A 26,270-nucleotide genomic window follows, 5' to 3' on the forward strand; every position below is an offset into this window, starting at 1 on the left:
AGCTCTCAGGTGGATGGAATTTTGTGACTGAACTGATCAATGCTGCTGCGTCAAGCGGGAAGGGTCAGTCAGCCACAGAGGAATCTACAGCCTCACAGAAGAGTGAGAGCTCACATGGCTGCCAACGCACCAAGAAGAGGAAACCCAACTGGCATGACAGCATTTGCTCTTCCACAAACTTAATTGTTCCTACCGGTATATTTCTGTCTGTCCTTCTGCCCATCTATCGAACCAAGATTTACTGGACCCATACCATTTGTCAGCTACTATGCTAAGTGCAAGTAAGGGGGAATTTACTGCTTTGTGGTATCTTTCTGCCACCTCCCAAGATAATAAAGACCACAGGCTGGTATCATTCCATAGTGTAACCTAACAGATGGGCACTAAATCTTTCTCAAACATCACTAAACTCAGTTCTCTAGAGGTTTTAAAAATAAATAGGAGAGGTGAATTTTATGGTATAGAAATTATCTTTCAGTAAAAAAGTTAAATAAATACATGACAACATTGCAGTAACTTTCACCTCCTTAGGATTCAAGACTCCTGTTCCTTTCTACTTTAACATATGCTGAATCTATAAGAACATGGCCAAAATGTCTACTCAGTTTCCCCATTTGAACTTTTTCTCCTATTGGCAGTAGGGAGCCACTGACTGTTTATTAGGAACAACTTTCAATCTCCATCCTTCGGTGTTGACGGCTCCAAAAACTTCTCACAGGTCTGCTGGGGACTCTCGTCTCAGATGCTCTCTCTTCCGGTGCTCTAATGCTGGGTAAGTGGAAGAAAGAGCAGAAACCATTCCAAACTTCTGATGGCTCGGGGGGACAAAAATATGAAAATTTAATGTATGAGAAAAGAGGCCCTTGGAGTATATGAGAATAGTGGCAAAGGGGGATGAAAAAATAAGGGAAATGCAGCAAGGCAAAAATAGTAAAACACCTGAATTAAATGTACGTAGAATGAGATGAGCCGACGCTTGTGGAGGCCCTCGGGGGTGCCTGACACTTAATGAGGGCTCTATACTGGCTATCTGCAGCATCGTTTTCATCTACACTGAACCGCTGGAAGAGCACAAACATTTCCATAACTGCGAGGTCACCCTCAGCAGCCACAGCATCAGAGTGGCCCACCCAGCAGATGAGTGGTAAGTAGGAAAAGGAAAAAAATCAATGTGGTTTTCATTTCATGCTCTTCCAAACAAATACAAAAGCATCTCCATGAGCTGGGAAGTCAGTTGCATGTCTTCCGATGGCCTCATGCAGTACTTGACCACAGAGCAGCAGGAAAATACAGAAGATTAAATGAGGAGTCTTATAAATACTTCTCTCCCAGGGGATGATGCTGACAAGCAATGTTGCTTTTGCTTATTGTTATCCTTAGATTGGTGGCCTCTTGGAAGGCAGCGATGTGAGAGACTGAGACGAAGGGAACACGAAAGCACGTGGTCCAGTTGTGATCCAGCCCTAACTCTGCAGTTCTCACCAAGCTTTGGAAAATATCTGCCTTGTAATCATTTGACCTCCATTCCCACAAAACACAAGTGAGCGTGGCCAACCCATCCCACAGCCTCCATCTGATTGTTCTGCTAAGATCTGAGAGCGTGAGCTCTGGAATCAAACAGCCTGAGTTGGAAACCCATCTCGAGGACTTACTGCTACGTGACCCTGGGTGTGGACTTTGTCTCTGTTAGCCTCAGTTTCGGTCACTGGAAAACGGAAGGATAATTCTGATAACGGCATAAGGTTATTATGAGGGATAGATAAAATCATATATTCAAATTTCGTAGCCCATGATAAGCATGCAGTCAATATTAACTGTTACTGTTATTGCTGCTAATTTTATTTTTTTCCTCTGCTGCTGTTTCCATTCTTCCAGGCAAGCTGCCGCCTTTTGTGGAAAGCTGGGCTCGGGCCAGTTGACAGACTCTCACCAAAAGCTTTTGTTTCTGACCTTCTGAGAGGGCTTGTTTCACCTGATTTTGCTGTGTTCCTGGTGGGCTTCCAGAAATATGGGACCAGACAACCCTGCCTAGCTTTTATAGAAGTAGAATGGCTGGGTCACACAGTAGGTGTGACTTTATAAGAAACTGCTAAACTATCTTCCGAAGTGGTTGTGCCGTTTCACATTCCCACCAGCAGTGTGACAGTTCCAAGTCCCCACATCCTTGCCACAGCTCCAGCCACTCTAATCAGCATGCAGCGGACTTCCCTGTGGTTTGAATTTGCATTTCCCTAGTAACTAATGATGCGGAGCATCTTCTCAGGTGCTCGTCATTCCAATCTTTTCTTTGGTGAGATATCTGCGTCAACACTTGCCCACATTTTAATTGTCTGCTCTCCACCTCTGAGCCTTTGAGGGAAGCTATTTAACTGAAAGGGAAGACCAAGGACCCCTGGGGGGCTCCAACAAGGATCCCCTTCCTGCATGTGGTGTGACCCACTTACTTACTCTTTGCCTCAGTTTCTTCACTTGTAAAATGGGGACAGGAATGGTGCCTACCTAGTGAGATTATTGAACTGATTACACGGTATAAAGGTTTTAGCACAGGGCTTGAAGCACACTGCACATGCTCAATAGATGGTGGCAGCTATTACTATTGGCTGTCTCCTCATAATGACTGAGGCTGGGGAGGGACGCTAAAGGTCCTCTGTCCAGCAGAGTGCAGAACCGTCCTGCCTCAAATGCCAGGAGAAGCACTACCCTGAGCTTCTTGAGGGCATGATCTGTCTCTTATTGCTCCCTGAACCACAACAACCCTCTCCTTACCAAATCAATATCTAGCATATAGTCTGTTTTCAATCTGTGCTGCTGCACAGGGGCCCAGGGCTGGCCTCAGGACAGAGTCTCCTGACAAGGCTGGTTCCTAGAGTGCTGAGAACAGTAAGTCCTCGTGGACGAGGAGGGAGCTGGACACATCCCAGACGGGGCCCCGATTCTTTCATGGCTCGGTCCAACAGTGGTCCCATTTGTACCTTATGGACTCCTTTCCCTCTATGCCTCTCTCAGTGTCCTCTGCCAATGCCACCTGTGAAAGAGACCAAGACAGAGAAACTGGGGCCACTTGCCCACTATCTTCTCAGCTGTTTCATCGTGCTAACAGAAGATCATTGGTCAAAGCACGAGGCGATCTTCCCGGCCCACGGTGTTCCCAACGGGGCTGCACACACCCACATCCCCTCCAGGACGTGGAGGAAGTCAGCTGTGTGGTGCTGTGGACACAAATGACGAAAACAAAGGGGAGAAGAGCGAGGACCGGACCTAGTGCCTAAATCTAGTGAGGCAGGGACAGTGTCCAGTGGGTGCTGGGAAAGCAGGATCCTGCAAATATCACGTTTTACGGGAAAACTTCCCTGTCTGCTGCAGACCTGAGCAGGCCCCTCTCCAGAGCCCCCTCCACTTGTCATGAATTTGATAGTGACAACCACTGTCTCAGTGAAGACAATTTTTCTTATTTATCTTAATAGCCTTAGCACTTAGCCTGGCAAATAGAAGACAATGTTTTCTTAATGAGTGAATGATCTAATGAATGATTTTTTTAAAATAAACTTTTAATTTTAGAATAGTTTTAGACTAAGGAAGAGTTGTGAAGATGGTGTAGAGAGCTCCCATAGACTCCATATCAGTTTCCTCTGTCGTTAATATCTGACGTTAGGTGCGTATGTCACAATTAAAGAACGATATTGACATAGTATCACTAACGAACGACCTCGCTTTATTCAGATCTCCTTAGTTTTTACCTAATGCTCTTGTTCTTTTCCAGGATCCTGTCCAGGACACAACATCACATTTAGTTGTCACATTTCTTTAGGCCACTCTCAGCGGTGACAGCTTCTCAGACTTCCTTGTTTGTTGATGACCTTGACAGTTTTGAGGAGTGCTGGTTGGTATTTTATAGAATGTCCCTGTGTTGGGATTTGTCTGATGTTTTTCTTAAGACTAGACTGTGGTTATAGGTTTCGGGGAGGAAGATAAGGTGCCACTCTCATCACATCACCTCAATGGTACATATTAACAACATGATCTATCACTGTTGATGTTGACCTTGATCACTGGGCTGAGGAAGCATCTGTCAGATTTCTCCACTGCAAAATTACTCTTTTTCCCCCTTTTCACACTGGCCTCTTTGGAAGGAAGTCAGTATGTGCAGCTCATACTTAAGGAGCGGAACGTACGTCCACCTCCTTGATGGGAGAATATTCACAGAAACCACTTGGAATTCGTCTGCATGGGGAGATTTGCCTCTCACTCATCTATTTGCATCAGTATGGACTCACGATATTTATGTCGTGCTCTGGCTAGAACCCCACACGACTTCTCTTCTGCATTAGCACTGCTCCAGTTCTGGCCAGGGAGCTCCCTCAGCTGGCTCCTTCCATCACTTTCTCCTTTTTTCTTTCTCCTTTTGTTGGTGAGCATTTCCTTACTTTCTGGTGCTACGATATGCTCCAGGTTCACCTTGTCTATTTCCTGCCCTGGTCTGAGAATCAACCATTTCTCCGAGGAGTCATGGTTCTTTTTACTGTAGAATGGTATCAGATAGCAGGGCCTGGGCACCCAGCATGCTTGGAACAACCAGTGGCGGGTTGCTCGTGCTTCTGGGCCTCTCAGCTGTCAGAGCCGGGAAACACATGCAGCACACGGGTTAGTAAAAACACCTACCTACACACGCCTATAAATACTTCTATGTGTATCCATCTGTACCTAGATTAAGCCAAACATGAGTTCATCCTGAAGTCCCTAATTCTACTCCAGGACCACATGGAACATTCTAGCCTTAATGAATCCTTTTAAATAGTATTTTGTGCTAGGTACAGTTCCAAGCTCTTTACCGTGAAAGATTACCTCATTTATTACTCAAGACAACTTTATAGGTAGACATTATTGTCCACATTTAACAGAAGAAGAAACTGAGGCACCGAAAGATGAAGTCTCTTATCTAAACTCACACGGCGAGTGGTGGGGCCAGTATGAGCCTGTCTTGAGGGTCCAAGCCCACTAAGTGATAGGGAACCAACATCCTTACATTTTCCTAAGATTGTGCAGAAAACTCAGTTCTGAGCGGTTTAAGATGCGGATTTAATTCCCAGCTCTCACCAACAATTGTTGTGCCCAAACCTTACCTCTCAGTACTTCCCCACCCCCTTCCCAGGGTCCTCTCTCCACCAGACATGCCAACGGGATGACAAGTTGCCAAGTTACAACCTGACTCGGCAGCAGAGGAGGGGCGCGGGCGCCATGCGGGGATCAGCTCCATCAGACCCTCGGCTTTTCGACCTCGGGCGAACCCCACTGGGTATTATCTGGGGTTTCGGTGACTTGGTAGTAATTCATTCTGAACAAGCAGCCTGCTTCCACAGAGTTAAAAAAAGGACAGTATTTTTTCTTGTTAATTAAATCATCTGCAAGGAAGATCACATGCAGCCCACACTTGTCTCCTCGGAAACATCAAAGGCCTGATGAGCAAGTCTTACGTTCAACCGCAGGTTTTTTCTCCAGATTCTTGGAGTCACAGGGACCTGGAGGTAGAGGGCTTCTAAGGACCTATAATATTTGCTTCCTTGGACATTCAACCATTCACTCATTCTGCGTGATCTGGAGAGAGGTAAGCTGGATCAAGCACAAAGTTCCTGAGAATTATGACTCAATCAACCTACTGAATCAGAAATATCAGCAATGAGCAGACAGGAAGAAAGAGAATCCTTCAGACCAAGTTGAAAACCACTGTTTGAAAAGCCCACAGCCCCCCTGGTCCCTGTGTCCTGTTTGGTGAATTTTTCCTGACAGTTGGTGGTTTTATTTGCCAGAACCACAACAAAGGGGTTCCTTGAAGTTTCTCTGGGAGTGTTTCCTCAGACCTCCACCTCTGCTAGACCTCACAAAGGTGTTATTGTTGCTGGCTCGCTGGGCGCCCAGCACCTGAGCCAGATCAAAGGCACTTTCTGATGCCAGCATGACCGCAGTCTCGCCCTCAGCGCAGAACATGAAAGCCGATGAGTAATCCCCTGGCCCCGAAGGTCCCTCCCGACTCCCAGGTACAAAGTGGGGTGGGGGTGGGGATTTATTTCCAGCCCAACACGACCATAATAAACTGGCATTTTATGGCCCTCTTTCATTGTAACCAACTGCAGCTGCCCATCAAACGCGTTAAAGCCAAACAGGTGGTTCACATGGGCCTTTTCTATCGCCAGGAGACTGCGATACAAATTCCTCCCCTCTCTGAGTGTCTACTGTACTAGGTATGTGTACACAATTCATGTTATCCAGCAGCCCTGTGAGGCTGGCATTGCCATCCCCAATCCAATGAACAAAGAGTCTGAGGATCAGAGAAGTTAAGTAGCTCATCTCAGGTCACACAGCCAAAAAGCACATGAGCAGATGTTCAAACCCACATCCGGATGGCTCCGAAGTCCATGCTGTCTCCATCCGCTGCGGACACATTATAACCATGCACAACAGGGAGGTGTCGAGGGGAGGCACCTGGTAATCAGACAGAGCTACGGTCCGAGTTCTCAGCTCCAGCTTAACAGCTTTGTGACCTTGGGAAAACCACTGGACTTTCCCATGCCTTAGGTGCCTCATTTGTGAAATGACTACTGCAGGAAAAGGCAGCATCATCCCCATTAAGAGACAAGGGGACCGCGAAGCAGGGGCGTCACAGCGTCACTCACATTCGTTTGGAGTTACTTCTGCTCAGAAATCTGAACTGAGTGCAGTAACAGTGCCTGAAATTCAGACTTCACCGGAGAAACTAGATTAGCTGTGTCCCTGTGGAAGTGGGAAATGATCACACGGCGCACCCAGCTGCACGGTAACTCTCCACATTTTGCAGACGAGGACTCTAAGGCTCAGAGGGGTTAAGTGCCTTGCTTGTGGGGCATACTTAATCAGTGCAGGAACTGGTACTGGAAACCATGGGGCTGGCTCCACCCTCGCTCTCAAGTGGGAAGCCACACGCGAGAACATCTCGTGCAATGCCTGGCACAGAAGAGATGCTCAGGGTCACGACTTCAATATGAATGTATATTTTGGGGCCTTTTATTGTATTATAATACCTCTTATAATTCTATCTCATCAATGGGAGGCCCTATGTCCCCATGCTTTAGCTGCTTTAGCACGGCTCCGGACACAAGAACAGGGCATCAGTAAAGAAGTAAATGTATCAATGTTTACTCAACCCAAACATTTAACAGCAAACAAGCCTTGCTGAGCAGGATTCCCTCCGCAGGTGCAGCACCGCCGCCCTGACTGGACCCCCTCTAGCCCTTGCTTATCTCCCCACTCTTTCCCCATTTACCTTCCTCTCCCCCACCTCCCATTTTACTCATCTGGGAAGAATCCAAGGCATCGTCCATCTAAGTTTAACAGAGTAATGACTTTTAAATAAAAATAGGGTAGAAATGGGTACTTATCGAAATGGAATGCTTTCAGACTCATGCATTTAAAGAAGATATAAATTTTAGGGTAGGCACTAAATTTTAACTGCAATCTTAGAGAAAGCCTTTCCACTAATTCATGGAGAAAAATTAACAGGGTGAAAATTGCTTATCAGTGTTCTTTTGAAGTCATGATATGCAGCCTAATTCTATAGATCATCAAGCCGCTCCCAGACAGATGGATTTATATCGACTGAGAGATTGCTCAGCGGCCAAGGGAAACAGCCAGCCTTCTGCAGAGAGGACTCGGCTACCCCTTAGGGACAGGTCAGGCTGGGAGCGAGGCACTGCCATCTTTGGATCCGATTTTGCCCCTCATGCTGGGCTCTCCAGCCAGGGTGACGTCAAAGGTAGACACAACCGCTTTCATACTTTTTAAGAACTTGGCCCCTGGAAAAAGATCTGGGAAATCCAAGCAAGGCTGTTGGAGGCAGGGCTGGGCTTCCAGCTGGACCACGCACAGGGGGCAGGAAGGGAGGAGATGGGGGCCGCGGAGGGGCCGGCTGCTTGACTCTCCTTCTGGGCCACCCTCCCCTGCGTGTGGGGCCCCACCCCCAACCTGGCAAACTCACCCCCATGTGACAAGAAGATGTTCCACAGATGACAGCCAGCCGTGACGTCACTGGCTGTCCCTCACAGGAGAGGCCGTGCCCCCTTACATCTGCTCCAATCACTCCTGTGAGAAAGCAAAACAAAACACAATCCTCTTAAAAAAAAAAAAAGAGGAAAGAAAGCTAAAAACAAGCCTAAAACACTTTTTTTTATAGCCAAGCAATGTTGAGAAAGAGTTCCACAGGTAGGCCAGTCTCAAACAGAAACCAAAAGACCACACTTGCCCGCCACGGGGAAACTTAGAAACATGTTCCGTTTTTGCTGTACTCTGGTCCGTGTACAGCACCCAACATTGTAACAATAACAGTAGCTGTAATTAGAGCAATAAAAGCAGCAGGCATCAGTACGACACTGAATATTTACAGGCATAGCCTCATTTTCTATTAAGCCTGTCAAGAGGATATCATGAACGCCACACCCATCAGTGGAGACACGAAGTCATGTGGAGAGGCTGAGTGACCTGTCCACACACACAGCTAGTAAGGACAAAGCCGAATGGAATCTGGTTCAACACATCACACTTCAATCCCAAAGGCGGCAACAGAATTGTTAGACAGCTGGATCTATTTGGCATCTCTGTCACCATTCCTACCACCGTTCATCACACTTACCACAGAACTCCCAGCGTAAACGCTGGGGTGACGGACAGAGAGTTTTTGTTAAAAGAATGCCAGACAGGGAGAGTTTCCCGTAAACGGTATAAACGCAGGCCTCTCCACAGATTTGTCCTCTGATACTTGCTGGGCAGTGAAGTTACAACGTGATGAGGGAGTTGGAGAGACTGTTTAGAACCTAGAATTGTCCGCCAGTGATTCAAAGATCCAGCGAGCAACTTCTATGCACCTTTACCAGGTGTGATGTGGGAACCGCACACGTGAAGCCATTCCTAGCGACAGCACAGGCAGGAGGTGACAGGCGCTCGGGGCAGGGCCGGGACACTGGGCCGCAGGAGGCGATGCGGCTCTCACCGACCTCCATCTCCAGCGTCCACGCCCCTTCCTGCTCCAAGGCGTTTGCATTTGCACCTCCCTCCACCTGAAATGCATTCCTCAACTTCTCTGCCAGGCTAACTCCTGTTTATTCCTAACTCAAATATTACTTCCTCAGAAGGCTTCCTTGATCCTCCAGGAAAGATGGATTCTCCCTGTTAAATGTTCTCATGCATCCTTGGACTTCCTTAGCACACCAGATGCTGGAAATTTAAAACTATCACACAACGGTCTGCCTCTCCCAAAGGCCGCAGGATGCCAGTGCCGCCTGACCCACGCCTGCAGCCGGGGACCTGCCACAGCTGCCAGCACAGAGCCAGACGTGAGAGCACGGACACTCGGGGGTGCGAGGATAAAGAGACACCTCCCAGACCCTGGGTGCTCTCAGTCCTTTGGGAGGGAGCCTGTACCCTAAATGGTGCGTTTCAACGCGTGTGGATCAGCACAGCACGGAGGAGCTGCAGGGGCAGCTGTGCTCGCCTGTGGAGGCTTCCCACGGAGCCGGGTCTCCGCCGAGGCTGGGTGCAAGGTGGGGCAGGAGTGTCTGCTCGGGCCACAGATCCCCAGATCCTGAAGGTACAGGCTGCTCAGCAAGCAGGCCTGTCCAGAAGGAAGATCTCAAGGGCCACTGGCAGGCCTCTTACATTCCAACAACTTTCTAGGTTCTTCCAATGCTTTTTCCAAATTCTACCTTCCCAAGCACAGAGCCTTGGGAACCTCTGCTCTTGTCCAGAGGGGCAGCAGCAGGGCAGGTGTGACTCTTTCACACTTTCTGAGTGGCTATGACAGTCGTCAGGCCCCAGCAATCAGGCGACTGAGTGCTGGGACTGAGCCTGGAGGAGCCTGGGCCGGATGGCTCTCCCCGAGGCTCTTGCCCCGCTCGGCACTGTGGGACTGCTCCTGCAGGCTGTGGTTCCCAGACTCCAAGTCAGCCAAAGCTGGCCCTACCGGGAGACCCAAGGGGTGAGGGAAGTGGAAGCCAGAGTAGGGCTCTCACTCTTCCCGCGTCAGCTGGCGGCTTCTCCTCTATGACTTCAGCACTGCTGACAGGTCCGCCACGGCTCCGTCATCTGCTCGTGTCCACTGCCCATGGGCCCCAGTACCACCACCTCCCTCCTTCTTCCCTCCTGCTCAGGGGTAGCGGCAGCTTCCACTCTGCTGATCTTGGCTTGCTTCATAGCTCCTTCATCATATGGGTCACTATTTTTGTGTATTAAATTCCCCCTGCATACTCAGAGTGGTTTATGTTTTTCTTGTTGGATCTTGAGTGAAACAGTCCCCCATCCAGAGCACAAGGGATTCTGGGCAGGAAGGAACCTAGATATGAGCTTTTCTTGTTTTGAGGAAGATTAGCCCTGAGCTAACATCTGCCGCCAACCCCCCTCTTTTGGCTGAGGAAGACTGGCCCTGAGCTAACATCTGTGCCCATTTTCCTCCATTTTATATGTGGGACACCTGCCACAACATGGCTTGATAAGCAGTGCATAGGTTCCGTACCCGGGATCCGAACCAGTGAACCCTGGGCCACCGAAGAGGAACGTGCGCACTTCACCACTGCACCACCGGGCCAGCCCCAAGCTCATTTTAACGGAGCTCTTTTTGCACGCTCTCTCCCTGCATGTCTCATCGCACTCTTAGAACCACTGAATGTGATTGGTACATTATCAGACTCATCTCACAGATAAGCAAATTGAAGCTTAGAAGCAAGAAGTCACTTAACCAGGTCCACACAGCCAGCTCCCAGGAGGCAGTGCTGGGATTCACATCCAGGTAGTCTGATTCCAAACAGCTGGTTCTTAGGTTTTTCGCCAAGATAAAAACCCAATAACCAGGTGGTCACTGTTTACTTATTTGTATCTCTCAAATATTGGGGGCCTGAGAGCCTTCACAGAAAAGGGGTTAGCCACTGCTGGTTCACAGTGTTATAAATAAGTTCAAGGAATTCCTAATGAGGACCCGCATTTATGGGTTTCACATACATAAAGCATAGCGTGTTATTACGAGAAAAGAATGACATTTAGAGACAGAAAGACCTGCTATACAATGAAGAGAATAACAATATCCTATGGTTGTGCTGATGCTGAAGAAACGTTTAAAAATAAAAGCTTGACTAGTGGTAGCTGTGCCACCATCACCACCACCACCACCATGACCCTCACCAACATCACCATCATCACCAACATCACCAACATCATCGTCTGAACAGTTTCTCAAGAGACAGTTGTATTCTTTCTTTCTAGCAAACACATAACAAACATCTAAGGTAGGCTGGGCACTGTGATAAGTTCTTTACATATTACCTCTTTTCATCTTTACAACAACCATAAAACATAAACATTGTTTCTCCTCTTCAACAGATGCAAATGATCAGAGTGTTCAAGTAACTTGCCCAAGGTCACACAGATATGAGAAGCAGGATTTGACCTGGCCTGTCTGATTCCGAAACGTGTGTTCTTTCTATCCTTCCTCACTTGATGTTAGAATTGTCTTATATAAAGGAACATATTTGGACGTGTCAGTTCACCATGGAAGATTACTAGGTGCCATTTTCGAGTTAGAAAATCTGAGTTTTAGCTCCAATTCTGCCACAAACTCTCTGAAAGTTTGAACTGTTCCCTCACGTTCACGAGACAAATGAATTGCAAATGGAGGTCCTTTCTCAGGCATTCTCAGTACACAATATACACAATCCTTCTTGTAAAATTCTAGGTAAAGTGGCTTCCTTCCTGGAAACAGGAGGGCAGAAAAAAACGTTTCCAAAGATGTTACCTTCTCAGGTCCTGAGGAGACTTACATAACCTCAGGCCAGGCTGTGGAGCACCGGCCAGAGGCAGGTCTGGCCCAACGTCCCCTCGAGAGGTTCTCTATGTCCTGCTTAACGTCCACTTGATCTAACAGCAGTGCATAACTGGTGCCGCTGTGAGACCCCGAAACTGAGAGCTCATATATCTCACTTTCCCTTTGGCCACATGGAGCTTGAGAAGCCATCCCCGAGAAAAGAGGACCAGAGCAGGGAAAGCAACAAAGGGCAGCAGGAGCCATCCCCTTTCTGAGTAACGCATTTCCCCATCCACAGCGGGCCACGTGCTGCACACATGCCTCGGGGAGCAAGTCATGCAGCGAAATTCTGACAAGGACAGCCCTCACCCTGCTGGGGCCTTCATACTCCCCGACCGTACAAGCATCAGTCTATTTGGCATGCCTCAGAAAGTTTAAAGGGCAAACTTAGCAGTGAAGAAACAGGCATCAAAAGAAAAAGAAATTGTGACCTATTCCACTCTGTTTTCCCTGAAACTCACACAACGTTCAACTACCGGCAGTTTCTCAATAAATTTTTGTTGAATGAATAAAACAAATAGCAAAAAACAAGCTTACTGAGTCAATGAATGAATTCAGGCCCTCTTATTTAATGACTCCTACCCTTCAACACACACAAGAACACAGTTCATATCAAGGAATATGTTTTAAAACAAAATTAAAAAGGAAAATTGAAAACTTCACGAACAACTCTCTTACTCACCCTTATGTGCTGTCTCCCTTGGTCTCCCCCATCCACCGATCCGCCCTTCCATCCAAACACTGATGGAATATCTACCACATTTATGTAAAAGAAAAAAGAGACTTCACTTATGATTAAGAGTAGGTTATCCTGTAATTTATAAGCCACGTCTCTTTAAAAAATTTAAAGGGTTATATAGAAGAAAAACATCCCAAGTTCTAGCATTTGTGTTATAATTATCTTCTACTTTATAGCTATATAAAGTACTTTATAGCTTGCAAAGTATCCTCAAACACTGCACCCTTCATTTAGGTTTTAGAAAATTCTGTGTTATGTTTTATTTTATTTCCAGATCACAGTTAAAGAAACTGAATTTCAGAGACGTGAAGTAACTGAGTCAAGTTTATTTAGCTACTTAGAGGCAGAGGCAGGCTCGAGCTAGAATTTTCAGTTTCCTAGTCTCAAGTTTTTTCCCTATGTTTGAAAAATAAAAAGGTTATGGATGTGTTGGCAACTTGTAAAAGATCCTCTTGAAATAACAGCCTCAAACACCTTCTCTAAAGGAAAAAGAAAGCTGAGAATGGTTTTGAGCATCACCTAAGACTGTTGCAACTTGACACTCCTGATGTGGCCTTTTGGAAGAATCAATTGACTGATAAATTCCATCGCGCGAGTTGCTTGACTAAGCTGGCTGAGGGGTCTGTGGGGCCTCTGAGGAGGAGGCTCTCCAGAGACCACCAGCCTCAGGGCTGCAAAGCCTGCACCGACTGTGAAATCCCGGAAGAGTAAGAATCATATCCCAGACGTTTTCTGTGCAGAGGACCAAACACCAGTCTACATACAAGAAGACATTGAATTCTATTCTTCGGACTAATAGTCATTCATGTCATACAGAATATAATTTATGGGGTTGGCATTGTAGTGTTGTGCTTAAAAACAAGGACTCCTTCGTCATGTGACCTTTGTTGTTTATCTTTTTTTGGCCTCGCTTTCCACATCTGTACAATTTGAATACTACTACCCTCCACCTAGCACTGTTAGAAGGCTTCCATGGGGTACGTAGATAGAACGCTCAGACCAGTGCAGCCAGCGGCACTTTCTGAGATGATGGAAATGTTCTGTGTCTGTGCTGTCCGCCACAGCAGTCAGCGGGCACACGCAGTGACCGAGGACTTGAAGGTGGCCAGGGCAACTGAGGGACTGAATTTTCTATTTTAGTCAATTGTGATTAATTTAAATAGCCGCCTGTGCCTCATGGATACTGTCTTGGACAGCGCAGGGCAGAACATGCCTAGCAGTCGACGAAGGCTTGCTCCTTTTATTACTATTGTTGCCATTGTCCTCAGACTTAGGCCTGGATCCCCTCACACACCCTCAGGCAAATGCCTTGATCCCTAGAACAGCAATTTCCATATCTGAAGATTCTGGATGACAATATCTACCTTACAAAATTGCTGAGGGGTTAAGGAGATGTACCGGAACACGCCAGCACTCAGTAAATGGAGCTACTCGACGTAGGAGCGATCGCAGTGCCTGGCACAAATGTGGAGCCTTTCTACTTATTTCTGGATATGCCTTGCTTGTCCACACACTGAGCATTTGCTCACACTGTTCCCTCTGCCTGGGATATTCTTTCCAAAATACACAATCTACCCTGACAGTCTACCCGGGGAACATGGACTCCAATTGAAGACTCAGCTCTTTCATCAGAAGCCTCTCCTGACTGCATGCATCCTCGTGCCCCCAGGCACCCAGCCAGGGAGAAGCACGAAGCCGCTTTCTTTTGTATCCCACCCCTGACACTGGACAGATTCTATCATTGTATCTGTAATTTGTTTGCAGATCACAAATGACTCCTTCTACTAGATGGTGAGCAAACCGTGGCCAGGGCAGGTCTTAGCACTGCAGTGGCTCACCAATCCTTGTCATTGTTGTTGTTTAACAAATGAATGGATACGTGTGGGCTAAGACATGTACTCATAAACCACAAGGCATTTTCTAGATAGACGTAGCAGCTTTAATCACGGACAAATGCTCCATGTCCTCAATACGACTAACGGTGAAGGATACCAAAGAGCTTTGAGTGACAACTCATGTGGATAGAGAAGTTATGGCTGTGGCCTCAGAGTGCACTTGCTCAGAGTTGTTGAATCACGGGTGGAGAGTAAAGGTCCTAAGATCCTCACGACTAGTGAAAGACTACTTTGAGCATGACACTTTGCAAATACTAGCGTATTAAATTCTTAGAACAATCTTGAGAGGTAGCTATTACCACACTGTTTTACTAATGGAGAAAATGAGACCAAAGTTTTTCAAGCAACCTGTTCAAGGTCCCTCAGAGCTAGAGGGGGGAATGTCACCCACAGACCTACCCAACTCTGTATCTCGTGGAGCCCACAGAAACTAGTGCCTTTCTCTCCAAGCACTTACAAGGATTCTAAGTACTCACAGACAGCACAGCTCAACTCAGACCTCCTTCGGGATTGATTGTCATCGTGCCACTAACGCAAGCCCACAGGGTTTGGCTCAGGCCCAATAAATGAAGGGGGTGAAACGGCTGAAAAGATTCCTGTGATCCTGTGTTTGATGAAGCCTCACCTCGGCTTTGAAAGAAATGCCGCTTAGAGTTCACCCAATCTAAAGCCCAGAGCAGGTTTGCCATAAAAGAAAATCTTATGTGATAAATCTACAGAGAAATTTTACACATCTTGACACTGCCACCATCCCCTCCCCACACTCCACCCTCTGTAGACCCAAGAAGGTCTTTGTCTAAACGAGATGTGGACAGACTGTTAGGAGATATCTGAACCAGTCAGGACACAATGGTTAAGAATGAGGGCTCCTGAACTGGACTGCCTGAATTAAAGCCTGGCAAGGTGGTCAAGTCCCTCAGCCTTCCTGTGCCTCAGTTCCCTCACCAACAAAACTGAAACGATGACGGCGTGCAGCGAATAGGGCTATTGAGAAGATTAAGTGAGTAGAACAGCGTGTGAAACACAGTTCACTCGATATATTTCTGTCCTTGTTGTTACCACTGACAACTCAGTCTCGGTGTCAAGAGCAGGGCTTGGCGTGAGAGCTCAGGCTCTGCTTTCAGCACAGTGTGTGCTTTGCCAGGTTTATTTGGGTTTACTGAGATTGACTGGAACATTTGTTTTCTGTCCTTGAGTACACAACTGATGACAGAATAATGGTGGGCTGAGCAGAACAAGGAAACGAGGTGCCAAGTAGTAGGAACGATCCAGGGTAACATGTTCAATATCGTTGACAACAAACCAAAAGCTGTTTACATCCCTAAACAACATGATAACATGCAACACCCCTCTTCAACTTGGTGATGGTACTTGCCCTTTCTGTCTAAATGCTACACTCTTCCATGACTGGCACCAATCAGAAGCCAACACGAGAGCCTCGGGAGGGCCAGAGCGCAAAGAACAGACCCTGAGATAACTGGGTCTCACTCCTGTTCCTCCCTTCCACTCAGAAAGATCCAGTCTCAAACGCAGGCCAATACGTAATAGCTTGGAGAACACTAGCAAAATCCACAGTAAAGACAAAGCAAAAACTTGCTTTCAGAAATCCCTTTCAACACAACCTCTAGATGACATGGACATTCTCATCTATGACCTCATAAAGACCGTTCTTCACTCGTAGACATTAGACATGGGAAAGGGTCAAGGGGAAATCCAATCCAAACGGCCAAGTTAACTCACAAAAATTGCTTTCTAAAATAAAGAAAGCGAAATGAAGAGAACTGGCCCAAGTACCACAAATGTATCTTCTGGAACAAATCCTTAAATAGATCTAAAACTGTCACTCTAAATCACACAGCTGTTCTGATATTTTATAAATTAATTAATTCAGCAGCTATATATTGATCCCCAATGATAAGCCAAGGCACTGTGTGAGGAGCTAGAAATCTAAAGATGAAAGTTGTTTCCTATCATTCTACAAGATCGCAGTCTAGTGGGAGGGGAAGGATATATAGGCAGACACTTCTAAGACAGTATGAGACAGCCGGTGACGCAGATCTGAATAAGTCTAGTGGAATTCTGGAACCCTGACAGTGACCTAGCTTGGATGGTCAGGAGGGCGTCCTGAAGGAGGGGAGGCAGCCGTTACGTCAGTCTGCAGGGGGAGGGGAGGGAGATAAAGGCATTTCAGGTAGACCTTGAGCCGAAGGGGCCATAAAGCAAACACATAGGAAAGAGAAATCATCAGACGACATGAGGTTGCTGGGCTGCACACTGGGAAGGAGGGGAGCCTTTTGTTCTGAAGAGTGGGGCTAGTGGAAATCTCTGGGTCTGAAGTGAAACAGATGGGAGTCAGCAGCACCACAGGTGTGCTGTGCAACCTCTGGAGAGCTAACTTGCCCCTTTGCGCCTCCACTTTCTCAGGTGTAAGGTGGACATGATGGCACGGACTTCACAGGGTCATTATTCCCGGTTTCAGCATGGCACGTCCAGTGCCCCAGGAAGCACCTCCCAGTCCTGAGCAGACTGGAACAGCTGGTCACCCTCTGTGCACGGCAAGCTGCCTTGTGCCCAGGACACAGGAACTGCTCAATAAATGTCAGAGTCCATTGTTTCTCAGTCTCCCCGTTTCTCCCGGGAGAAAGTAGGACCAGGTGTCCTTCAGCAACCTTTTCTCGCCCTCAGAAAAGTGGTCTCGTTTATAAAATTATAAGCCTCCTTGAAGGTTGAGAGAGGAAGCAGTGGCCCTGACAATCCCCTAAAGACACAGAGCCGACCAGGGAGACGCTTCAGGAAAACGCCAGCAGGCGTTGGGCCCCTCTAGGACACTGGAACTACTGGAAGAGGCCTGGAATGTCAAAGAAAAAGATCTAGTTAGCGGGCTGGCTCTCTCCCCAGCCTCTGATGCCAAGCTCAGCACCTCCTCTCTTGGTGTAAGTTTCGGTTCCATCAAAAATTTCCTGAGGTTTTGTGGGGTTAGTTGAACATTGACAGATTCTGCAAAGCCTAGAATTCATTACGAGACCCAAAACCAGGCCAGGTTTCTATGGGGTTAGGATTTCCTCGGGAGGTCACAGGGCTCCACCCTTCCTAGACTGGTTAATCTAACCTTGCCCCAAGCTTCAGACACAGGAGACAACAAAGAAACATAGATCCTGAAGCTGGACCCTGATTCTCTGCCCCGCATTCCTGGGGGGAGCTGGCTGAGAGTGTAAGGCGACCCCATCACTGGATAGGGTCAGGCCCAGAGCTCTGAGAACTAAGTGATATGCAGAGCAGCTGGAGAGAGAAAAAAACAAAACCTGAGCAGGCTGAAGGGCCGGGGTTTTAACACAATGACTGACATGTGGCTGAAATCATTTCAAAAAGAACAAAGGCTTAGGTAAATAAATAAGGTGGAAGACGAGAGCAAAACCAGAAAATCCCATGGGGATACATTGGCAAGAACTGCAGTGGAAAGGGCGTCTCTGCAGCAGCAGAGATCCAGATGCAGCCTCCCTTCCACCCAGGCCCCTGCCCCCAACGTCCACCGCTGGCACAGCGGCCGGGCCAGGCCTTGCCCTGCCTGCTCTGCGCCTATCCTGAGCTCCTCGGGGAATGGGTGGAGCTGGAAGGGGCACTGGCTTTCAGGGAAGTGCTTCCAGACACGACCACCGACCTCTGGCAAATGGGCTGACTTCCTGGAGCTTCTGATGCCTGTCTGTCAAAGGGAAGTGATGATTACAAAGTAAAAGCGTAAAAATGCAATCTGGCTTTGAACAGACAGGGCTGGCATACGTAGGCCCAGAGTGATATCCTCTCCCTCCTCCGTTTAGTAGGATTCGATTCGATAAACTCACTGAGCACAACTCTACACCAGGCACTGTGCTCGGCCCTGCAGGGGAACACTACTCAAAAAGCACAGTCACTGTCCTCAAACCGCTTCCCATCTCCTGGGAGCCCAGGACGCGGGTACACAGCAAGCTGAGCAGGGCTGCAACAGAAGCACGCACAAGCCTCAGGCTGGAGGAACTCACGCCCCCGTGTGGTCCACGCAGGCTTCTCCCCGAAGCCCTCTTTGACCTGATGATCAGAGCTCTCCTCCACCTCAGCTGCAGCCACTCATGCCCAGTCCTGCCCCCTCGAAAGCCTTCGGTCTTCCCCAGCTCGCCATCATAACAGCTAACACGGTGTCATATTCACGGGTGCCAGGCGCTCTCTAAGTGCTTTACGTAAATAAGCTTCCTTAATCCTCACACCTATTATCACGACACCCATCTGGGAGATGAAAAACCGAGACCCTGCAGGTTACTGACCCATGATCACAGAGAGCGTATGTGACGGCATGGAACTCAGGTCATCTGCCTGGGGAAATCACGCTTTTGTCTAACCATTAGGCTGTTGGAATGATGTTATGGGTATTCTTGTACTTTTTTTTTTTTTTCTTTTTTTGAGGAAGATTAGCCCTGAGCTAACATCTGCTACCAATCCTCCTCTTTTTGCTGAGGAAGACTGGCCCTGAGGAAACATCATGCCCATCTTCCTCTACTTTATATGTGGACGCCGCCACAGCATGGCTTGATGAGCAGAGTGTATATCTGTGCCTGGCATCTGAACAGGCTAACCCCAGGCCACTGAAGCAGAGTGCGGGAGCTTAATGGCTGTGCCACAAGGCCAGCCCCTGTACATGTTTTTTGGTCCACACAGCTACACATTTCTGTTGGATATAAGCAGTATATCCATATTATTTTTCACTCTCCCTCTGCTTTCTCTCCTAAATTCTGTATGTCAAAGAAAAGAATTTTTAAATGATTAAAAAATAGCCCTCACTCTACCATCTCAAAGCATCCCTAGGCAGGCCTGGAAGGCGTCCCAGCCAGGGCTGCCCTGCGAGCTCCGCGGAGCAATGACTCAGCAGGCCTTCCTCAGCATGGCCAGAGGCAGCAACCGGAGGACAGGGAGAGCAGCTACCACTTGCCAGGCCTTCAGCTTCACATGGGCCCAGCACACCTGCTGTGCCGTCGCTGGACACTGTCCTCCTCAGCCACTGCCTCCCACATCCCGCCATCTGCCTGCCAACTTACAGCCGAAATTCTGGCAGGCCCACAGGTGTTATTTTCTTCTTTTCGTCCGCTGTCTGTGGGGCTGGGTACCTGTCTTAGTCAGTCTGGGCTGTTACAACAGATCACCACGGAATGGGCAGCTTAAACAGCAAACATTTATTTCTCGCAGTTCTGCAGGCTGGAAGTCTGAAATCAGGGTGTCAGCATCCTGGGGTTCTGGTTGACGTCCTCTTCCTGGTTTAGAGATGGTTGTCTTGCTGTGTCCTCACAGCAGAGAAAGAGCAAGCTCTTGTGTCTCTCCTTCTCTTGTAACGGCACTAATCCCCTTCATGGGGGCTCCACCTCAACGACCGAAAGATTTCTGAAAGGCGCCACCTCCTGACACCATCACATTGTGGTTAGGATTTCAACATATGAACCAGGGGGGGCACAGACACTCAGTCCATAACACGGTCCAAGGTAGAGATGGAGGGGCTCGAGTTCCTGGTTACACGTACAAGAGAAGCTCCTCGTGTTAACGTTCTGTGGAGAGCGCAGTCACGGACCGTCCACCTTCAGCTGAGGGGATGGGATTCCACCTAACACACTGTCCAAGACAGGCTTACTGCTAAACCACCAAGGAAGAAAGATATGCTGCCACCCTTACCAGTAACATGCACTGTGCACTGAAGAAAGAGGATTTTGAATGTAATTTCTCCCTTTCTTGATGACCCACGGTTACCGATACAATGAGGTGGTATAGGAACTAACTTTATTAAGCAACTGATGTGGGCCAGCAAGAGTGCTGACTGATGAGTTGCTCCTCTGGGCGCTGATACATCCTGAGTTCCTTCCTATCCAATGACTTCTCTGATCGCCTATTAAACCACTCACCTCCCTGACTCTACTCTTGATGGCCAGACTATGTTGCAGTCACGTCTGCATTCCAGCACTCAGTGCAGAGCTGCACAGGTGTCAGCGCTCAATGGCTTTTAATCTCTTTCAAATTTTTAGTAGACTGTATCAATGAAGTATAACATATTAAAAAGCCACAGGTTTTAAATACAGTCACAGGCCACATAATGACATTTGGGTCAATGAGGGATCACATACATGATGCTGGTCCCATAAGATTAGTACCATGTAGTCCAGGCGTGTAGTAGGCTGTTCCATCTAGGTTTGCGTGAGTACACTCTGTGATGTTCGCACAACGACGAAATCGCCTAACGACACAGTTCTCAGAATGTATCCCCATTGTTAACTGACGCATGACTGTAAATTACTGAATTCTTAGGAAGTGAACACACCTATTCGAATCAAAAAATAAATCCCCTCATCCCTTTTCCAGACATCATGCCCAGCAAATAAAATCACTATCTAGATTTATCCATCTAGAGCTAGGATTTGCCTGATTTTTAATTGTTAAACCATTCAGTATGTTTTCTTCGTGCCAGCTTCCGTCATCCCTGCTGGTGAGATTGCTATATGTCGCAATGTCTGTACATTTTTACTGCTGCATGAGATTCCACTGCATGACTACAGCAACCATTTATTTATCCATTCTACCATTGATGGACATTTGGGGGTTTGTTTCCAGTTTGGGGCCATTCCAAATAATGGTGTTCTGTATTCCTGTACGTGTTTTTTTTGTGCACATTTCTGTTGGATATGTGCCCAAGACGAAGACTGCTTAATCACAGAGTAGGGACACTGCCAAACTCTCCCAGAGTGCGGGACCAGGCCCTACTTTCAGAGCAGGGCTCGAGCACTTCAGGGGTTCCTGTCCCCACCAACACTGGGGATTATCAGCCTGTTTAAACAGCAGCCAGTTCGAAGGGTGTGTAGTGATATCACATGGTGGTTTCAATTTGGATTTTCCCGATGACTAATGAGATTGAGGAAATTTTCATATTTTATTGTCCACTCAGCTATCCTCCTTTCTGCTAAGCTACCCAAGTAATGTTGACCATTTTCTGTCAGTGTGGCTGTGTTTTCTTATTAATCTGTAGAAATTCTTTATACACTCTGGACACAAGCCTTTGTTACGCATATGGCAGATAGCTTCTTCCACTTTGTGGCCTGCATTTTCACTTTTAATGGCATCCTTTGAGGAAAAGAATTTTCTAATTTTAATGTAGTCCAGTTTATCACTCTTTTCCTTTATGGCTGTATTTATATTGATGTCCTATTTAAGAAGTATCCGTCTATCCCAAAGTCATAGCTATCTTCTCCTATATTGTCTTTTAGAAACTTTATTTTTTAAGATTTCATATTAGGCCTATGGTCCATCTAGAATTTATTTTTATGTATGGTATAAGGCAAAGGCCAAAATTCCATTTTTCCCATACTGACATTCAATTAACACAGCACTGTTTCACTGAAAAAGGATACTGATTCTTCACAGCTCTGTAGGACCACCTGCATTACAATTACCTGTCCAGACATGTGTGAGTCTGTGTGTGGACTCCTTGACCTGCTCTCCTCTGGTCTGTCTGTCCTCGCCCCGACACCAGTCTCAGTAATGACATAACAAGATCTGCTTCCTGGGGCGTTAAGCCTTGCCAACTGTTCTTCCTCAAGGTTGTCTTGCTTATTATCGGCCCTTTCCATACAAGCTTCAGAATCTGATTGTCAATTTTTACTCCTTCACACAAATCTGCTAGAATTTTGAACCGGACCGCATGGAATCACAGAATACCTCGGGGAAAACTGTCCTATTTACAACATTGCGTCTTCCAATCAAGGAACACCATCTACCCCTCCACTTCTCTGTGTCTTTGGTTTCTCTCAATAATGTCTTATAGCTTTCTGCATACCTGTCTTTTACATCTTTAAATTTATTCCTAGGTATTTGATTTTTTGATATTATTATAAATCATGCTATTTCAAAAATTTTACTTTCTAAATGTTTGTTTTTGGTTTACAGAAACAAAATTTATTCTTGTATTTACTTTTTGCAACAGCAACCCTGCTAAATTACTAATTTTAATATTTTATCTATAGATTCTTTTGATTTTCTATGTGCATATAATTGTGTCATCTATAACATCAGCTTTCTTTCTTTCCAATCTTTATACTTTTAATTCATTTTTCTTGACTTATTCCACTGGCTGGGACCTACAATAAACTGTAGAAAAGTAGTAATGAGAGTGGGAAGGGTTTCAGTATTTCACCATTAAGTATGCCATTTGCATTAGGTTTTTTTTTTTTTTGTAGATATCCTTAATCAGAATAGGAAAGTTCCTTTCTACTTTTTGTTTGCCAAGATTATTTTTTTAAATCATGAATCTGTGTTGAATTTTACTTATGAAAGTCCTTTTTTTACACAACTATTAATATGACCATATCATTTTTCTTTTAGCCTTTTAATACAGATTGCATTAATTGATTTTTCAAATATTAAAATAACTTACTTGAATTCTTTTACCAGTTTTGGAAAACTTGTGGCGATTATTTCTTCAAACATAGCTTCTGTTTTATTATCTATCACCTCTCATTCTGGGATCCCAATTACACCTCACCTAGACCATTTTACCACACTCCATATATCTGTTATACTCTTTTGTGCATTTTTCCATTCTTTTATACTATGCTGCAGTATGGATATTTTTTTCTGACCTATCTTCTAGTTTATGAATTCTCTCTTCAGTTGTATTGAATCTGCTGTTAACTGTATTCCATCTATTCAGTGCTTATTTTCAATTACTGCATTTTCAATTCCAGAATTTCCATTTGATTCTTTTTATAGTTCCAAGTTTTCTGCTGAATTCTTCATCTTCTATAATTTCTTGAACATATTACTCATAGATATTTTAAAGTCCACATATAATACTTTCAACATTTGGATCTTCTGTGGGTTTGGTTTTTTATCTCTTGATGTATGAAAATTCTCACAATTTATATGCCTAGATTATTTGTTTTTGAATGCACAAACTGTATGTGAAAACTTATAAATTGAGCCTTTGATTATGTTATATTCCTCCAGGAAAAATATAACTTTGCTTCTTGCAGTTAGCTGAAATAGAGATAGATTTACTCAATTTAAGCAGGTGTTGAGTTGATTCAAAGCTGGGCTTTACCTTTGTAAAATTTTTCTATGTCTAGTTTACTCTTAGGGTCCCAACTAAAAGCCTAACCCTAACTGTCCTTCACCACACGTCCTCTCCGCCCTCCCCATGGCTCTGCAGCTGCTCAGGTCTCAGGGAGCAGGGTTTCTCATTAAACCAACCTCAACTCAAGACAACGAACTTGAAATCACATGAAGAAGCCCCCCTCCTTGCTCTGATGCGCATCCAGGAGCCCCAGGGTCTTCCTTGCACTCTAGGCTCAGGCACTCACACCCCTTTTCTCTTTCCAGTTTCCCAAGCAAGACTTTATTGGCTCTTCTAATCCCCTCCATTCCCTACAGACTGTCTGCCTCCCTCTTTGGACCCACCTTCTCTTTTTAGTGGATGCGCTCCCTGCTGCCCCGAGCTCTTGGCGGAGCCTGGGCCTGGCTCCTTCTCAGCAGTTTGGTCTGGTTTGGTCTGATCTGTCTACCTGGAAGCTGCACACCAGTTCTGCTTCATGACCCGTGTGCCCAGAGCCAACCCATCCCACAGGCTGGCCCCTCTGGGCACCAGGTGACGCCTCCCACCCCGTAACTGTCTTCCTGGGCCTCACCCCAGACATGCAGACTTGAAAACCTTGGGGGTATGGCTTAGGAACCTACATTTTTTTAAAGGTTCCCCCACCCATATTTAGCAATCCTTGTGTTTGATCTTTCAAATCCACTCACACATATTAGCTTAATTCATTCACTGAAGACTGACTGTGGGTTCCATGTTGGATGACAGGCGTAATGAACCTGATTTGGCGGGAAAACTGAAATAGGTGTAAAGTGTTGCAGAAACACAGAGAAGGGAATGATGCATTTTTTCTAAAAGGGGCGTTAAGTTTGGAGAAGTTTCCACAGTGGAAGTAACATTTAGATTGAGTGTTGTCTAGGTGGGGGGCACCCCAGATCCAGTGAACAGCATGAGCAAAGGTGAGGAGGCAGGAAGTGCATGGTGTGTTGAAAGAAGACATGTGGTCTGGTGTGGCCTGACTCCCGGTCAGACGGAAGTGGTGGGAATCATCTTGTACTTCCTACTCCTCAGTCTTCACTTTATTTTCTTATCTCACAACTATTTTCACTGAAGAGTTAATTTCACAAAATATATTTTGACAAAGTACTAATATATTAGCAAAACCCTTATTCTGGGCTTCATTTTGGCTTGTACAGAAATAAACTGAACTGATGAGGTTAAATACTATCATCAGAAGTGTTTCAGCAAAAAATAGGACTTCCCATGCTCAGCACTAGTGACATTTGGGTCTGGATAATCCTTTGTTGTGGTGGTTGTCCTGAGCAGGTTGGGCACTTAGCAGCATCCCTGGCCTCCACCCACCATGTGCCATACCAGTGCCCCCCTTCCCCAGTCTGACAATCAGAAAATGTCTCCAGACATCACCAAATGTTCTCTGGTGGTGTGGGTAGGGTTGAAATCCACCCTGGTTGAGAACCACTGATAGAGGGAAAAAGAACACAAGATTTGGAGTCAGGCTCAAGTTCACATCTTGCCATGACAATAGTTATGTGATGGAGGAAATGTTTTATTAATTTGGGTTAATCGTATGACCGCTGTGGCTGGCATGAAATTTACCAACGCTGTTTAATATAACTTAGTTGAACTTTCACTCGTGGCTTAATTTTTATCACCGCTGTTTCCTCTGCCTTCACCCTTCATGGACAGAATTGGAAATCACCTCTCCCTCGCAGGATTACTGTGAGAAGCAAAAGAGAAAGTATCTGAAGTGCCAGGTGGAGTACTTGGCACTAGAAGGCATATAAGAAATGGTCACAATACTATCAGTACCAATAAGAGTAGTGGTTCTTAGACTTGTTTTATTAATGATGTCGTTGATATTATTATTAGGAATAAAGCCTAACTGAAGTTTAAAAGTTACAGTGAGTAAATAAATTCCACTTTACCAAGAAGCAACAATAGGGCGGGAAATGTTGCAATTACATTACCAGACATCACTTCCTCTAGGAATCTTTTCGTAATTCTTCAAGTCTCAATTTGGGGCCCATTCTCTGTTTTTCCAAAGCCCTACATACTTGGAACACATAACTGTAAGTGTTTATTTAATGTTTCTTCTCTCTACTAGACCATAAATTCCTAGAAGTCCAGTGCTCTCTCCTGTTCACCTTACACCCTGATCAACGAGTAAGTGGGTCATCAACAAATACTTATTGAAAGACGTTCCTTTTCAATATTTGCTGCTTGCTCAAATGATATTCAAGGGTCAGATTCAAGGGTAGACTGGACCACGTCTTAATAGACACGCCATTCCATAGAGCACAGCGACTGGACATGTGAATGCTGGAGTCAGAGGGTGTGGGTTCAAATCCTGCATTTACCACTTACTCACTGTGTGACTTTGGTCAGGTTAGGTGGCCTCATTGGTTCATTTCATAAATAGAACAAAATAATAGTATGTGTAAAGTTGCTTTGAGAATCAGTGTTATTTCTAGACCACTGATAATGGGGAGGCAATAAGTTGGCAGGTTTTATTGCTCCCTCGAGTAAACTACGTTTTGCTCTAGGGAGGCAAGGACCAAAAGTTCTTTCTGCGAGACTGGCTAAACCAATTCTTCTGCTGTTGGGAAAAAGAAAGAAAGAAAGAGAGAGAAAGAGAGAGAAAGGGAAGGAGGGAGG

The 26,270-nt window shown here is 46.1% G+C and overlaps 1 protein-coding gene across 13 annotated transcripts in view; it reads right to left on the reverse strand.

The window, feature by feature from the left end:
* The window catches only part of FGGY (FGGY carbohydrate kinase domain containing), a 378,028-nt gene that overhangs the window by 159,969 nt on the left and 191,789 nt on the right, over positions 1 to 26,270 (reverse strand). For all 13 annotated transcript variants that reach the window (XM_046663109.1, XM_046663101.1, XM_046663099.1 and 10 more), the window contains one exon: positions 8,006 to 8,109. In XM_046663109.1, the coding sequence (XP_046519065.1) occupies positions 8,006 to 8,109 (104 nt within the window). The remainder of the gene's footprint in view (positions 1 to 8,005; positions 8,110 to 26,270) is intronic.

This window comes from Equus quagga, chromosome 5 (genome assembly GCF_021613505.1).
Source record: "Equus quagga isolate Etosha38 chromosome 5, UCLA_HA_Equagga_1.0, whole genome shotgun sequence".
Classification (NCBI taxonomy): Eukaryota; Metazoa; Chordata; class Mammalia; order Perissodactyla; family Equidae; genus Equus; species Equus quagga.